Genomic DNA, 16,973 nt, shown 5'->3' with positions numbered 1-16,973 from the left:
CCCATAACGATCTCACAAACCAATCCCCACATCTGGGTGCCCACCTCTTTATTTCATAAATAAATAAATCCACCTGAAAACTTTTCAATAACGTTGGTAAGAAGCAGTGACCAGATTCACATAGTTTTAAAAACAGCACTCTATTGTTATCACTGATCTGCGATCGTGCCTATGGCTCCTGAGGAAATTCCTGATGTGGCGAAGAGAAGCACCATCAACAAGTGGTATTGCTGATACTTTGTTTATATACCTACTCCCTAAAAGGATTTCAGGTAAAGATTTAGAAGCTACAGATTCCATATGTGACTCCTACTTTACCCGTTATAAAAACTCTATACCCCGATACCTATAAAAACTATAATATCTAGAATCCATAAACGATCTAAATGGTATCTACTGACTTTTGACTTAACAGAGTATCACAATATCCACAAGGGTAGAAAACACTGAAATGAAAGCAAAGTGAGCAAGAGTTTATACAGCAGATTCTTTTGCCCTATTCCACAAGGAAAAATGCTAGTGGGCACTCAGAATCCAAGCAGCACCTTGTCTAACTATATTGAAATGACCTAAGGTAACCACTGCTAGCCTTAAAATATCTCCCAAGTTCCCATGCATCTAGAAAAATAATTTAAGATGGATAAAGAAAATTGGTTTCACTGTTTTCCTCAACACAAGTATCTGGAAAGGCAAGAGTTAAAAAAAAAAAAGTAGGCTAGTTTTAGGTGCTCATTTACAAGGCTACATATTAGAAACTACCAAAAGTATCCAATTTATGGACAATTACTACTTTTGCATATCACTGATTATTGCGTGATATGGAATGAGCATACATTAAGCAACAAATTGAGATTTAAATAGTTGCAGGTCCTCAATCTCAGTTTTGCTTCTAACTTCCTTTATTATATGGACAAATTATTTGGCCTCTTGGTGACTCAGTTTCATCATTTCTAACATACAAATAACACCACAATTCTAATACAACAGGGACAGGTGATTTACGACTAAAGATGGGAAGCATATTATTTCAAATCTTTTTGGTTACTAAACTATTTTCAGCTTTATACAATCCCCTTCCTATGAAGAACTCAATAGACATTCAAAATTATAAATACTGACAATAAAGACATAAAGGGAAAAACTTCAGAGGACAAAAAAAAGGGCAAGTATAAAGAAAAAAGATATGAAAAAGAGGATAAAAAACAGACACCTGAAATACAATTTATGTAAGTCATGACACTCAATATTTCATCCACCACATGTGCATTCCAACAATTCCTTGTGCCTGAACACAACTGCATCCTTTCAGCACAACTCTGCACTAGAATTATGTCCACAAACACTATTATAGGGCAGAGGTGGCACATTCCAGTTCTATGAATTAGAATTTACTATGAAACTCTCAAAGTGCTATTACACTTTCAAAAGACAAGAAATCTACCTAAGAGATCACTCCCTTACAATGCCCTACTTAGCTGACTTGTACAAGCTTTAAGAAGTAATTCATCCTCAAGATAAATAATGATGTACTTTGAGAAAAGTACAAACGAACAGGGAAAACTTAGCCTAGAAAACAAATTGAGGGATAACTGTTGAAAGAGTGTCATGTGAAAGATGGATTAAATTTGTTCTCCAGAAATCCAAGGGACAGAATTAGGAAGAATTAAGAGGAAGATATATTTTGAGGCAATGAAAAGCCACATGCAAGCAAGCACTGTGTCTGTCTTGTTCTTGTGGATGTATTAATAAATAGCAGCCAGCAAATTCTTGGCATGTAGTAGGTCCTTGTTTTGATAGACGTTAATTAACTAAGTGTAAGAGCTTTATAAGAGTCAGAATAGATCCAAGACTGAATAGGCTGCTTAGGAGGCAGTGAACTCCTTGGTCACTGGAACATTATTAAGCAAATGCCAGATGACCACTTGTCAAAGATAATTGTCAGAAGGAACCAAGCATAAGGTGGTTAGTCCAGCTCACTGAACATTAAGGTTCCTTCAAACTCTGAGATTCTGTAAACCTAAAAAAAACTTCAGAATGTAAATTCACTACCTAACGTTCAAATAAACTACATTGAAGGTGAATTCGTTCAACCGATGCCCAGTAAAGTAAAATTTTCAGAGGAAGAAAGTCTTCTTCAAGATTATAGTCTGGAAAATGTATAAAATTTATTAATCAATATGTATCATATGAATGATAATTTACCAGTTTTTTTTTTTTTTTTTTACAAACCTTAAAGATTTTTCAACAACTTGGGTACGATAAACTTCTTCCTGATCCAAATTTATAGTGCAGAAACAATCTCTCATTTTGTTGGGTCCAAGATATGGCAATAAATTTTTCGCTTCACCTGTTGGCACAAAAATTGAAATTGGTGTTAAATATCACCAGCTAGTTCATGCTAAGCCTTATATAGTATGAATCGAATCCAAAAGAACACATAAGATGTAACACAGAAAAAAAAATTAGTGATTAGAAAAAGAAGATGATCCACCTGGCCTAAAGCAGTCTGCTGAGACTAAGGGAGGAGCTGTGCACAGGGCATGTGAGCTCATAGTACATCACTGAACTCCTGCTCCTAGAAAAGGGCAATCCCCCGACTGTGCTGCCATCCCATCCCTCCAGTGCCACCTCAAGGACTTGACTTCACAATTAATCCCTGTTTTCTGTATCATCATTAATTTTCCTCTCTAGCGGATCATTCCCATCAGCACATAAACAACCTTTGCTATGTCCCAATTTTTAAAAAGCACAAAAATAAAAAATCTCCCTTGACTCCACCTCCTCCCTCGTGATATCATTCCATTTCTAGACTCCCTTTCACAGAAAAGCTTCTCAAAAGCAATCATCTCCAGTCACTGTCTCTAATTTCTCACCTTACATTCATTCTTTGGCCCTCTCCAATCAGCTTCTAACCCCATGACACTGAAACTGCTCTAGCCAGGGTCATTCATGCCTTCCATATTGCCAAATCCAATGGTCATTTCTCTTGTCCTCATGATACCTGACCTGGCAGCACTATTTAATAAAAGTGAACACTAACATCCCTCCTTAAAATGCCCTCTTTTCTTGGCTTCCACAAGACAGTATTTCTGGCTTTCCTCCTACATCACTGGCCCTCTGCTGACTTCTCTCCCTCCTCTTCTCTACATGTTGCTATGCTTCAAGGCTCAGTTCTGGACCACCTTCTCATCTCTCTCTATGCAAACTCCTTCAGTATACAATGACAATGCTGTTGCCTCCCAGATGTTAATTTTCAAGCCTGTCTCCTACTCAACACTAGATGTGAATATTCAACTGCCTCCTGCCTATCCAGTAGGCATCTCAAATTTAACAAGTCCCAGACAAACCATCTGATTTCCTCCCCTAAAACATGCTCTTCCCCAAGTTTACCACCATCTTCCTCTCTTTTTCTCACCTCATCCTTCCAAAACCTCCCACCTCCAGATTGAGTCCATCAGTAAATTTAGCAGACCTCCAAAATAAATCCCAAATCCAGCCACCTCTCCTTGCCTTCACTGATATCACTCTACAATCCACTCTCCATCAAGCAGTGTGATCTTTGAAACATATTATTCAGGTCGGTCACTCCCCTGCTCCAATACCATTCCATTTCACTTAGAAAACAACCCCATTTCTAAATTTCCATTGTTTTGGTCTACACAGCCCTACTGAACTGTCCTCTCCTCTCTGACCTCTTCTCCTCCCACACTCCCCAGCGTTCACCTCCTTTCCATTCAAAACCAGGCCAAGCTTGTTCAAGCTTAGGGCCTCTGCCTGGAACCTCTAACCCTACATCTTCACATAGATGGCTCTTATCACTCAAGTCTCAACTCAAATGTCACTTCCTCAGAGAAATCTTCCCTGACTATCCTATCTAAAGTAGATAATCCTGCTATGATATTCTATTTCTCTGTTTGTTTTCTTGATGTTATTTATAACTATCTGAAACTCTGTTAATTTTTACTTAAGTATTTATTTTCTGGTTCCCTCATTCTTGAGGTCTGAGAACTTGTTGATCTTCAAGGTCTAAAATCATGACTGTCATACAGCAGACACTTGAGAAATATCTGTTCAATGAATATTAAAGAAGCCAGTAAGTCTAGTTTTGAAGTTCTTGTCAGATGTTCAGGGGCCAAAAGGAAACACAGCAGTGTGGGTGCTGAAGTCAGACACCAGAGTACTAAATTAGGAAAGCACGGTAGTGGGCATAAGGGAAGAGTACTGCCCTAAGAATCATGAAACCAATGTTCCTGTCTTACCTCTGCTATTAAGTGGCTAAATAACCAGACAAATCAGTGAAGCACAGCTTTCCTGATGAAAGTCTGGGCTAGATAAACTTAAGTCTCTTTCTGCTTATCAACTTTAAAACTAAAGGCCATTTAAACCAATATATTTTAAAGAAGTCTATCAGAAACTTACAAAATAACTATGAAAAACTCAATAAACAATTTTTAAAAATTAAAATAAGAAAGTCAATGGAAAGGCACCACTAAGATATTCATTGGTATTAAGTTGGTCATTAAAAGATTAGAGAAAAACTAAGCTACCACTTAAACAGAATAAACATACTTATGTTCATCTCAAGTCAGAATGAAGAAATCTGATCTTTTAAATGACCCTAAAATTGCCTAATATGGGCTGGTCTTTACAAATAAACTAGTTTCCTAACAGGAAAAATAATACATATCTGAATTTGTACCCACCCTATCTCCTCTCCCCCAAAAGACTAGATGTCTCTCCTCTTATCCAAAGCTCATCCACAGCTCATCCATCTACCTGTGCTCTCTCTCTCCCGTTCCCTCCCTCTCACTCCAGAGCACTGCCCAGGATTCAATTTTCAACCTTCTCCTTTAAGTCTCTCCTTCTTCTTTAATGTCTCCCCTCTGTATAATCCAAAGGTATTTTTCTTTTTTAACCAAAAATCCAACTAAGTCACCATATAGGGCCTAGAATGTAAACAAATTTGGAATTAAATCATAATAAACATGCTCCATATCTAATGAGGGAATTTGGAACACTAAATCACAGCCCTTGAACATGTTCCTATTTCATTCACTTAAGTGAAGTCTGAGAAAACTACACTGTATAAATGTAGACATGTTCCACTACCCACCTTTTTAAGAGGGAGACAATGGGGATTATTTTGTCTGCAGAATCCAACAAACTTGACATTATCAGATATTTACTTAGAATAAACAAAAACAAGTTCTACGTAATATATAAAACGTACTCAACATCACTTCCTACAAAAGTAGTTATCATAATCTGTACTTTGACTATCTGTCACTAACTAATGCTCAAATAAACTACACTGAAGGTGAATTCATCTAACCAATGCCCAGTTTACCAATCAATCATACAAATATGTTAAGTCAGCTATCAAGACTTTAACTCCAAACTACAGTAGTAATCAATTAGTACTTTACAAAAAACAGAAATCAAAATAATTAACTGCTACTTCATTAAAAAATAATCAGAAGTAAAGTAACCAATGGTTAGAGAACTAAAAATAATGCTATACCCATTATATCTCTAAACAGAAACACAGTATTTTAACAACACACACTTTATAGCAAGCTACACAAACAGACAAAAGCGAGGAACTTTCGAAGATTGTACTTGTCTTGTGTGTGATATCTGTGTAGGACCTCACTAGTTCTAGTTAATTATGGTATATAAATAAGCAAGTACATTGGACCAAAAAAAAAAAAAGAAAGAAAGAAAAAACTACTGCTTCTTAAAAGGCAAGTTTCTTGAAAACTTATTCTATAATCTCTGCTCCAATCCTTCCCCTCCTACTCACAGTCTGAACATACAATTTGGTTTCTGATTCTATTTCTTTACTAGAACCTTCAAGAACACTAACAATACTAAGTGTTACCAAGTCAAATGATAGCTTTTCAGTTCCCACCTTATTTAACCAGGCTTCACTGACTTTTCCTTAGTTTAAGTAACCCATTCCAACAGTTTTTCTTTTACTCTCTCTTTCAGGCTTTTCATCCATTAACCACACTTTAAATGTGAGGAAACTTTTGGCATCCACAGACCGCTAAATTCACCATATAGGTGGAGCACTAATTTCAGATATTTTTTTAAATGTGACATTATAAAACAATAAAAACATAGCAAAAAACAAAGACTTTTAAGTTTCTCAACATTATTTGATGGTGTTAATTGCAATCTTTCTCAATTTATCTATTGCTTATTTGATGATTGCCAGCCTTAAGCAGAATCAAGGTCTGTATTTGCAGGAGATATGGTATGGCGGAGCAGCTTCATCATCCATTTCAATGTCCTTCAGCGTATGGCTTCCTGTACTGCAGAGACTAGAAAGCTAAAGACTACATTTCCTAGTCTGTCTTGCAGTTGGGGTTGTGGATGTGACTTAAATTCTGCCAATCAGATGCACTCACTAGAAATTCGGAGGGCAGAAGGGAAGGGAGGTTGCATTTAGGCTGCTTCTACTAGCAAATACTGTTAGGGAGATGTCCAAGTTTCCTACAGCAGCATTTGCAGAACTCCTTGTATCCAGTCACAGGTTTCATGGATATCAAGAAGGGCCCAAGGCATCCATTCCGTTATGCAGGTAGTGGCAGGCGTGGCTTAGCTCTAGAGCCAGCAGCAGTGACGACAGCTTACTGATGAAGATGGCTGCTTGCTGATGGCTGTTTCCTAATAGTGGTAGATTCCTGATCATGACAGAGGTGACAAGGTTCTAAGACAAGCGACTAAAAGTTACAGCTTGCCAATTCTGCAGGTGCCTTTCTGATCCTAAAAGAGGTAGTAATTCCCATGGTAGCCCAGCTGCAATATGGCATTTGAATGTCATCCTAAAAGTTCAACCTAGAGTCTAGTTCTTCAGTCTTTCCAAGAATTCTATAAGACACTTAAAATCTTACGTTAAATTTCTTTCTGCTTAAACTAGCTACAGTTGATTCTGTAACCTAATCCTGATTGGATTTTTTTTCTTATCCTTTATTTCCAATAAATTAGAAAATTCCATCTCACATTACCAATCATTAGAGTTTAGTAAATCTGTCACCTAGATGTGGCTCTTCAGATCAAACTGGGACTCAGAAATTATGAAGCAATATCTCACTGAAAACTACTTTTATTGTTTCATCAGAAGTGAGTTGAACAGCATAGTATACTCGACAGGTGAATGCTTCAACTTGGGAAATGGAGATAAACGGATCTTAATTCTTGTATTGTTTTATCTGTCTTTGGAAAACATTTATTTCCTATGGTAGCACTTGGATGTGGTTTTTAAAATATGCTTAATAATACATTATCATGTTTCCATGAATCTGGGAGTGTCAAATTCTCAACATTCAAACCATGTGCAACATTTTGGGTACCTCCATCTTATCCTTAAATTTACACATCATACTTTTACCCTAAAATAATAAGATTAAAGTACTCAAGACATTCAATATATTGCTGAGGTATGACACTTGAGCAAGACAATTGAAATAATGGAAACGGTTTTTACTTACATTCGAAGGAAGGGAAGAAATATTTTTAGCTTATCCTTCACTTAAAAAACTCTGTGCATGCCAGCATACTGCAATATGCAAAGGGAGACATTTGTCCTACAAAGGCAGATACTTTGGCCCTACAGAAAATAGTATAGATCCGATTATATTTACAACTGTCACTATTTCCTTCAACAATAAATCAAGATGAGGAGGGATATTATTGACAAAACAGTTCCTCTTGATGAAAGGAGGCTGGTCTTCAAGCACAACATCTTTTATTCTGTAACAACACCCTTATTTGTTGAATTCATAACTGTTACTCCTTAAGAACTTTTCTTGTCTATGTTACAACTTACAACACAATTGTTATCTAAATTTTTTAAAAATCTTCTCTCTTAAAGCACAGATTTTCAGAGATGAACAAACTAATCCTTCACCAGGGATTTCTTCTTCCTCAAAGATATACTGCAAGTATGCTAAGAACATCTTCATACTACTCATCAGTGGTCTTGTCTAACCGTAAAACGAAACAGCCTCTTGCCCATGCATGTGACAGTTAATTGTTTCTCTGCATCATACAAATCTTGCAACATCAAATACATCTTAAACAAAATGCTGTGTTTAGTTTTGATCCCCATCCTTCACATTTGTTAGCAGTTACCTTTTTTAATGTGTAAACGTATATTAACACCCATTGCTCAAACATTTTCAATGGCTCCATGCTACCTACCACTGCCCATCTTGCAAGATGAAACCTCAAATTTCCTGGTCTGGCATAGAAATTCTTCATGATCTGGCACCATCTACTACATGTTTGGCTTCATCTACTTACTTAAATTTTACCCCCACAAGTTATGCTCCAGCAGTACTATACTTTCGGTTCCTTGAATACACTGTGTTCTCTTATGCCTCTGGACATCTGCAATGCTACTTCATTGTACAGAATACCCTTACCGTTTTTTTTTTCCCCAAAAAAGCTCTGCTTAAGGGCACCTTTGTTGATAAAGTCTTCCCTCAATGCCTAGGTAGTCATGTTACTCTATTCTCCATGTTTCTACTGCATCTTATATGTACTTCTACTATAATGATCATATTGTATTTCACTAGTTGCATTTCATTCAACAAATATTTAAGTGCCTACAACATGCCAGGCACTTTTATAAACTCTGGGAATATAACAATGAATAAAAACAGGTCTCTGCCCACATGGAACTGTTGTACAATCTAGTCAGGGGCGACAAACATCATCAGCTCTTAAACAAGTAAGTATACAATATTTACTGCCATGGAAGAAACAAATATTTATTGCCATAGAAGAAAACAAAGTAGGATAAGAAAGTTCGGCAGTGCCAGGCCCAGAGGGTAGAAAGAGGGAGGAGAGCAATGTTATTTTATATAGGGAATTAGGGAAGGCCTTTCTAATAAGATATTTGAGCAGATATCTTTGAAGGAAGCCAATGAGGGAATGAGCCATGTATTTATCTGGGGAAAGAGATGGACAGGCAGAAAGAATAAAATATGCAAAGGCCCTGAGACAGGACAGCTTGGCACATTGAAAGAACAGCAAGGAGGCCAGTATGGCTGTAAAACAACAAGCAAAACGATGAGAGGGCGGAAATGGTAAGAGACGAAGTAGGGGTGGGGAAGGAGGCAGATTAACAGGGTCTTGCAGGCCAATCGGAAGTCTTAGGCTTTTTTGAGTGAGATGGGAAGCTATTGAAGAATTCGAAGAGAAGAATGCCATGATATAACTCTTGTTTTAGAAAAATAATTGCAGAAGGGAAAGACTGGAAGCAGGAAACTAGACAGGAGGCTACTGTAATAATCTTGATTAGAGATAACTTAGCGTGGAGAGAAGTGGTCAACTGGGCATATATTTTGAAGATAGAGCCAACACCATTTTTGATATTTTGGATGTGGGTATGAGAGAAAAAAGGGTTAAGGAGGGCTTCTAAGAGTTTTAGCCTGAGCAACTGCATGAATAGAGATGCCATTTCCAGAGGGAGGAGACTCTTGTTGTGGGAGGGGCATCAAGAGTTTGTATTGGGCATATTAAATCTGAAATGCCTATTAGACACCCAAGTGCAGATGTCAAGAGGGTAAAAAAGTCCCAGCTGGAGACAAAATTGGAGAGTCATTTACAGGCATATAATATTCATAAAACCATAAGAATATACAAGATCACAAGGGAAGTAAACATGGATAGAAAAGAAAAAAATTTGAAGACTGAGCCTCAGAGTTCTCTGTCATTTTGAGTTGGTAGAAATGAGAAGAAACCAGCAAAGGAGACAGCTGTATGCCTCTTCACTGAACTATAAACTTCTTAAGGGAAGGGACCAATTCTTAGCACCATGCTTAGCTTCTAACAGATGAGGAAATAGCTACTGAATAAGTATGAGTGTATGTGTGTTTACAACTTTAGCATGGGCAAAAAGGAGCTTCTAATATCTAATAAGTGTTAAGCAGGAATGGACACCATACGAAATAGCAGAGAGAAGGAGCACCAAGGAAGGCTCCACTGCGTAGGTAACCACTGCATCAACACCTGAAGGAACAGAGCAAACAGCTAAATATTTTACAGAAAACAGTATCTTTTAGTCATTGTCAAAAATTAAACAGTTTAAAACAAGAAGGTAAACACCACTGGGAATCAAAAATGGTAAGATAACTTAGATAAAGAGAAATGAAAATATGACCAACTCTGTGTACAAGATGAATGATTCCATGCAAAGGTCGACAGACGGTAAATCCAGATCCTACCATATAAATTTCACCTAGGGCTAGAATTCCAAATATCAGGCTACTAGGCAGAGATTCTGATATATATGCTTCTGGATATGTCTGTGAGTATGCACATATGTGCAAATGTATATGTTTGGGGGGACTGTGTGTGTGCATTTATACATGTAGATTTGTACGTATGTTTCTGTGTGCCCTACAGGAGGACACTACTGGGATAAGTATGAAAAGAAGATAAACATTTATCAAGTAGTTGGGATGCTCCAAGACAGTGTTAAATATTTTCTCTCAAGTATCTCAATTGATCTATACAACAACCTCATGAGGTAAGCATTACTATTCCCTTTTATAAATTAAAAAAAAATTCACAGTTACATAGCTGGAAAGGTGACTTGACATAAATAAAACTCTAAAGTCTAGTCTTTCCATTCCACCTTTAATGTCTTTCGGAATTCAGCAGTGCTGAGGGGAATAGACAGCTATTCCTTTCTGAAATTATCCAAGAAGATGCTGTAAGCCCACATCTATTTCAAAGGATACCTTAAGTTCAGGGATAAGAGCCAACACAGACCCCAGTGGGATTAACCCCAAGAGAAATTGCAAAGGGCCAGGATCCTGGACAAGATGATCCTAAGATAAAGATAACCTGGGGTGGGAGGAAAGCTAAATCATAATAGTAGCTACCATTTACTGAATAAATTCATGCATATATTATACACAGTAGGTTTTTTAGGAACTTCATACACATAACTACACTTAATCTTCAAAATAACCCCTGCAAGTGATTTTTTCCCCAAATATAGAAACCGGAAGTGGAGAGATAACGTTCTAGGAGTAAGGCACAATGTGAACAAGTGCCGGAATTGGGAATAAGAGGAGCACCTTCAAGGAGGCAGGGAATAGTACAACTCGGCTGAAGCATAAAGGGAAAGGGTACTAAGAGCAGAGAAACCTGTAAAGGAAGCTGGCATTCATACAGAGAACATGAAATGCCAAGCTCAGGAGTTCTAGCTTTATTCAGTAACTAACAAGGGTCACTCAGAGTTTCTGTGTGGTCAGAGCTACGCTTCAGGAAAATTACTCCGACAGTTACAGGACCTCAACGAAGGTACTAAAATGGCAATGGGAGAGGAAAAAAATGGAAGAGATACTACAGAGATAGAATTCACAGAACTTGGCCCAAGTGACCCAGGATATGACATTCTAATAACAGGAATATCAACCTAAACAGAGGATTAGAACTTTAAATGGGGGCGCCAGCCCCGTGGCTGAGTGGCTAAGTTTGCACACTCTGCTCCAGCAGCCCAGGGTTTCGCTGGTTCGGATCCTGGGTGCAGACATGGCACCACTCATCAAGCCATGGTGAGGTGGCATCCCACATGGCACAACTAGAAGGACCTACAACTAGAATATACAAGTATGTACTGGGGGGCTTTGCGGAGGAAAAGAAGAAGAAAAAAAGATTGGCAACAGATGTTAGCTCAGATGTCGATCTCTAAAAAAAAGGAAATTTAGATGGGGAAAAGACATTAAAATATGCAAACCATCATTTACATTCACAACAAAAAAACAGAGTGGGAAAGAATGAATCAAATGTACATTTCAGGGCCGGCCCAGGGGCATGGCAGTTAAGTTCACACGTTCTCCTTCAGCGGCCCGGGGTTCGCCAGATTCAGATCATGGGTGCGGACCTACACACCGCTTGACAAGCCATGCTGTGGTCGGCATCCCACATATAAAGTGGAGGAAGATGGGCACAGATGTTAGCTCAGGGCCAGTCTTCCTCAGCAAAAAGAGGCAGATTGACAGCAGATGTTAGCTCAGGGCTAATCTTCCTCAAAAAAAAAAAAAAAAAATATATATATATATAAAATAGTCTTGGTGTTGACAAGTTTAGAGCAAAATTAAAATGCTGTTGTGCCATCTAATTATACAAAAATAAGACAATTCTATATAAAGTTAACATATCCTAAGGTCTTTCAAATTTTCTTATAAAGTTTAATTATAATTTCTGCAATAAGACAAAGGTGCACAAAATTCTGAAAATATCTACAGTATTGGTATAGTACAGCAAGTTAAGTGAATGCATTTTGGAGACAGAGATCTGAGTTTCAACATGAGCTTTGTACTTGATGATCTGTATGTCCTCAGTCTCAACCTCCTGCATAGAAAGAGGTAACTACAATACTTCCGGATTTTTGTGAGCATTAACTGAGGGACAGCACTTAACACAATTCCTAGAACAGAGTAAGCAGTTAGTAAATAATAACTAATAGTGCTCTTCCTTGGTTAGCAATTTCCTAAAAATTAGTACCTGCCCACAATTCCCTTCACCAAAGCCATTAGGTCCTGACCAAAGATAATCAGTAACTTAACAACTGGATACACCAGGGGAGCTCATTTATTTTTTAAAAATGAGACTTTTATTACAAAAGTATTACATTTCTATTACAGGAAATACAAGGAAAAACACCTGGCCTTACTATACCTCAGGCTCTACATCTCTAAAAGTGAGGGGTTTGAACTATAATAGGGGACATAAATTGGGGGTCAGGTAGCCAGAGATTTATTTCGTTTGGCCTGCAGAGTACTAAAAAGGAAATGAAGCCAAAATCTAGAAACTGGGAGAGTTAATAGTAAATAAATCCATATTTCTAGTTTCTCTTAATAATCAAAGACCTGGAAACATGGTTCTGAGTAGAAACTGTAGACAGGCATCCCCTTAATAAATCCTAACAATCTCCACCTGGCTCTACTTTATTATGCCTGGTCTCTGTAGACTGGAGTTTGCAACCCCTTAACTAGTCAATCATCTAGGTTCCTCATAGCTCTAAATTTCTGAGACAATACTTGAAATTTAAAAAGCACATGGTAACACTGATTTCAAATACTTTTAGACATTGCTACCTATTGCAAGTTTAATCTGATGAACACTACAAGAACTAGATATACATTTATATTAGATAAATTACTCATCAAGAAAACTATGAAAATATACTTTGAGTATTACTACTGCTTATGTTACAGCCTACACTTAACTGAGTACAATGTTCCAGGCAGTACACCAAAGCATCCAGTCTTCTCACAACCACTTTGTAAGATTAGCAAAATTACTATTCCCAATTTACAGAAGAGGAAGCTGAGGCTCAGAGAGGTTAAGTGATTACTAGAAAAGTAGCAGAAAACCATGCTTTCAACATGCTACCTTACCATTTATCATTCAGTAGATTTTTATATATGCAATATAATAAATGTTTTGGATAAGATACAGAAATCTTACACAAAAGCTCTCTCTTCTTCATTTATCTTTACAGTTCTCAATGGAGAAAGGAAGAAAAGAACTACCATAATCACTCATGAGCTTCTAAAGAAGCTCATATTCACCCTGTTCAGAGTATGTCAGATTGCCCCAGTGTACGGCAGCAAAAGTGGCGGTGGGAGAAAGGGACACACTACTGAAGAGAAAAAAGTTAGGTAGTTTATTTTGTTATTTCCCTCCTTTGCTGTCACTTTGAAAGCATAACTATTATTCAGGCAGAGAATGAGAAATGGCACCAATAGGTATATGGTGACTGCTGGAATACCTCCCAGTAAGGAGAGTTTTCCAATGTGTGAATCAACACGATCAGATAGCTGGATTGTCAAGCAATTTTTCTCATTCCTAGTGAATAATATATTATCTTTAAAAAATATAATCCAAGAGTCTATAATCCCACTCAACTGGTAATCTTAAAAAAAAAAAATCAACACATTACATAATTCCTGTCAGAAATCTGATTCTGCCTAAGAACAGGCACTGCAATTTTAATCTGGGACTTGGAGGTTAAAGAAACAGGGAATAATAAAATTTCACTAACACTGCACTCTTACTCCATCATGGAAATAAGGTACTGTGCAATCATCAAGGTGCCTAAAACAAGGTAATACCACTGAGCAAGCACTTGAGTGGGCAAAGGATTCCAGGAATCCAGCATGGTTTAGGTGGTTAGCCTAGACTCAGCGAGCAAAGGCTTGTTTTGTAGCTATAAAACCTGAACAACATATAAGTACAATTCTTGACAAGGCAAAAAGTCAAGGTTAAAGCATAAATTCCAAGGCAACTCCCCAAAAATGTCCTACTAGGTAAGATGCAACTCCTCAGTGGGAAAGTCTGCAGAACATAATTAAGGGCGAGTTGCTTTACACAAGTTATGTGTATAATAATCATCATACAGTTATCTATATTGCTATCATATTAATCATCTCTGACTGAAGCTTAGTCTAGAACAAGAAGTTAGGAAACTATTGTACATGAAAAGGCAAGTTTTGCAAGGTACTGCCAGGAAGTGTCCATGGGTTATACAGATACGTCACCAAGTTGCAGGCAGGATCTTCCTGTGGTTTGCCTTGCCCACTTCCGGTTTCAGTTTTCAATGTGTGCTGATCCAAGCTCCCGACAGCCCCCTTCTCAAGTAGCAGACCAAACTCTAAAGCACATATGGTAGGAATCTCTCCTAGGATAGGCCAATGGTTCCTACAACTACACGAAGCTTAGCAAGGCTCCTAGGCTGATTAAGAGAGCCTAGTATGGCAGGGAAACCAAAGGGCCAAAGCTAGGTGGTGGCAGAACTAAGGGCTACATGAACAGGCCATATATGGGATATGGCTGCTGTTTCTGGTAATAGCATCCAGGGAGCCAAAATGAGATTCATATGATCTAGTGCTTTTCAAAAAAAAAAGTGGCACCTAGATATAAAGAAGTTGCACCCACACACGTGCATGTACAAGTGTACGTGTGTGTGTTCCAGAAGAACCATTCACAAACACAAACTAACATGAGCATAGTCAGGCAGATAGAAGGCTAACATTATTTTGTGAGTCCCCAAAACAGTACTAAAGACAAATTTTTACAGCATTCCAAGATTCTAATTTTATTGAATATCTTTACATTAGACTATAACTAATTTAGAGATAATTATCAACTTCTTGACAACAGAAATGTATCATCAGTTCCTTCCAATTAACCACCTGACAGGCAACATGGTAGAGAAAAGGACATGAGCTTTGGTAACTTAAAGACCTTCTAAAAACCTGCCTCTTTAAACCCTGAGTAAATAACCTTTGTGTCAGCCTCTTTTTCACTAAAATAGGAATAACAACAATCTTCTTCGTGAAATTGGATTAAATGAAATAATTTGCAAAGTGTCCTAAACAGTACTTGAAAATAGTAAATAACAAACGTTAGTTCACTTCCTCATTCACTAAGAAAATTTTATATAAAATTGTCCAAATTCAAAACTAAGAAGTTCTGCACCACTCACACAAATGTTATAATATTTTAAATGATCAAAACTATTCTTTTTACTACGTTCCTCTGGAAGAAAACACCGAATTTTTTTAAGTCAATTTTTTGAACATAATTAGTGAAAACAAGTGAAGTATATGGGAATTCACCACATTATTATAATTTTTTCTTTTTTGGAAATTATATCAAAATAAAAAGTTACCAAAACACTTGACAGAAAAGTTGACTTTATTTCTATGTGCACTCAAAATGTCACCAAGCCTAACATTTGGTTACCCTTACTTTTACAGATAGGATAGTCTTCAAGAATAGAGCAAGAGAGGCTCTCACAGCTTAAGACTAATACTGTATCAAATTCATTTACAGGAATAGTCATTTTTGGTAACATAGCTAATACACAAATACACTCTATAAAAAATGAAACCATCATAGGTAAGGCAAAGTCCCTTTGTCCACCACTGAGGTAACCAATGTTGTACATCTTTTCAAATCTCTTTCTGTGCATTTTCCCACATACATGTAGAAAAGATAAAACGGATATGATATTACACATATCACTCTAACAACTTGCTATTTTTTACTCAACAATACCTTCTGAAGTTCTTTCCTTTCACACTATAGATATCCGTCATTCTTTCTAGCTGCTATAGAATATGTATACGAACATATTATCTAGCCATTTTCCTACTGATGGACACTTAGGTTGTCTCTAATTGTTTGTTTCACCATCAAGGCAACATTAAACATCTTCGTATATGCCTCTTCTGCAAATGTACAAGTGTTTCTGTAGGGGAGATAAGTAGAAGTAGAAATGGATAGCGTATATACATTTGAATTTTTAACGGATATTGCCAAAAGGTTCTCCAATATCGCTTTACCAATTTAAACTTACCCATTTCGCCAAACTCTCACCAAATACTGAAATTAACAAGGTTTTCTTTTTTCACAAAATGACTTTTTAAAATCTGTACTTCCCTGGTTAATTTTTGTTAAACACTACCAGTATTTTCCTATGTTTACAGGCCTTTTATGTCTCCTTTTCTATGAAATGCCTATTCACAGCCTTTATTTTTCTAATGGCCTTTTGCTTTTTTAAATTTGCCTGAACTTCTTGTATATTCTGGACACTAACAGAGAGGCAGTATAGTATAGTAGGTTAAGAGTAACAAGACGGACTCGAGAGCCAGTCTGCCCAGTTTGAACAACAGCTCCACCATTCACTATCTGCTTTTGGTCAAGTTACTTAGTTTAGCTATTCTGTGCCTCAGTTTCTTCACCTGTAAAACGTGGATAAAAACTGTACTTACAGAGTTACTGTGAGGATTAAATTAATTAATAAGCTTAAAGTGTTTAAAACAGTGCCTGGCACAGAGAAAGTGTTATCTAAGTATTTTCTTTGTGTGTAGGATTTACTGCAAATATCTTCGCTCAATCTATTGTTCGTCTTTTAACTCCTAAGTCTTCACTTACCT

The 16,973-nt window shown here is 37.2% G+C and overlaps 1 protein-coding gene across 2 annotated transcripts in view; it reads right to left on the bottom strand.

The window, feature by feature from the left end:
- RASA2 (RAS p21 protein activator 2) overlaps positions 1-16,973 on the bottom strand; it is a 108,888-nt gene that overhangs the window by 84,330 nt on the left and 7,585 nt on the right. For both annotated transcript variants that reach the window (XM_044754388.2, XM_044754389.2), the window contains exon 2: positions 2,230-2,347. In XM_044754388.2, coding sequence (XP_044610323.1) covers positions 2,230-2,347 — 118 coding nt within the window. The remainder of the gene's footprint in view (positions 1-2,229; positions 2,348-16,973) is intronic.

The sequence above is a fragment of the Equus asinus genome, chromosome 21, assembly GCF_041296235.1.
Source record: "Equus asinus isolate D_3611 breed Donkey chromosome 21, EquAss-T2T_v2, whole genome shotgun sequence".
NCBI lineage: Eukaryota > Metazoa > Chordata > Mammalia > Perissodactyla > Equidae > Equus > Equus asinus.
The sequence above is the reverse complement of the archived record's forward strand: the minus strand, read 5'-3'. Positions and strand labels throughout refer to the sequence as shown.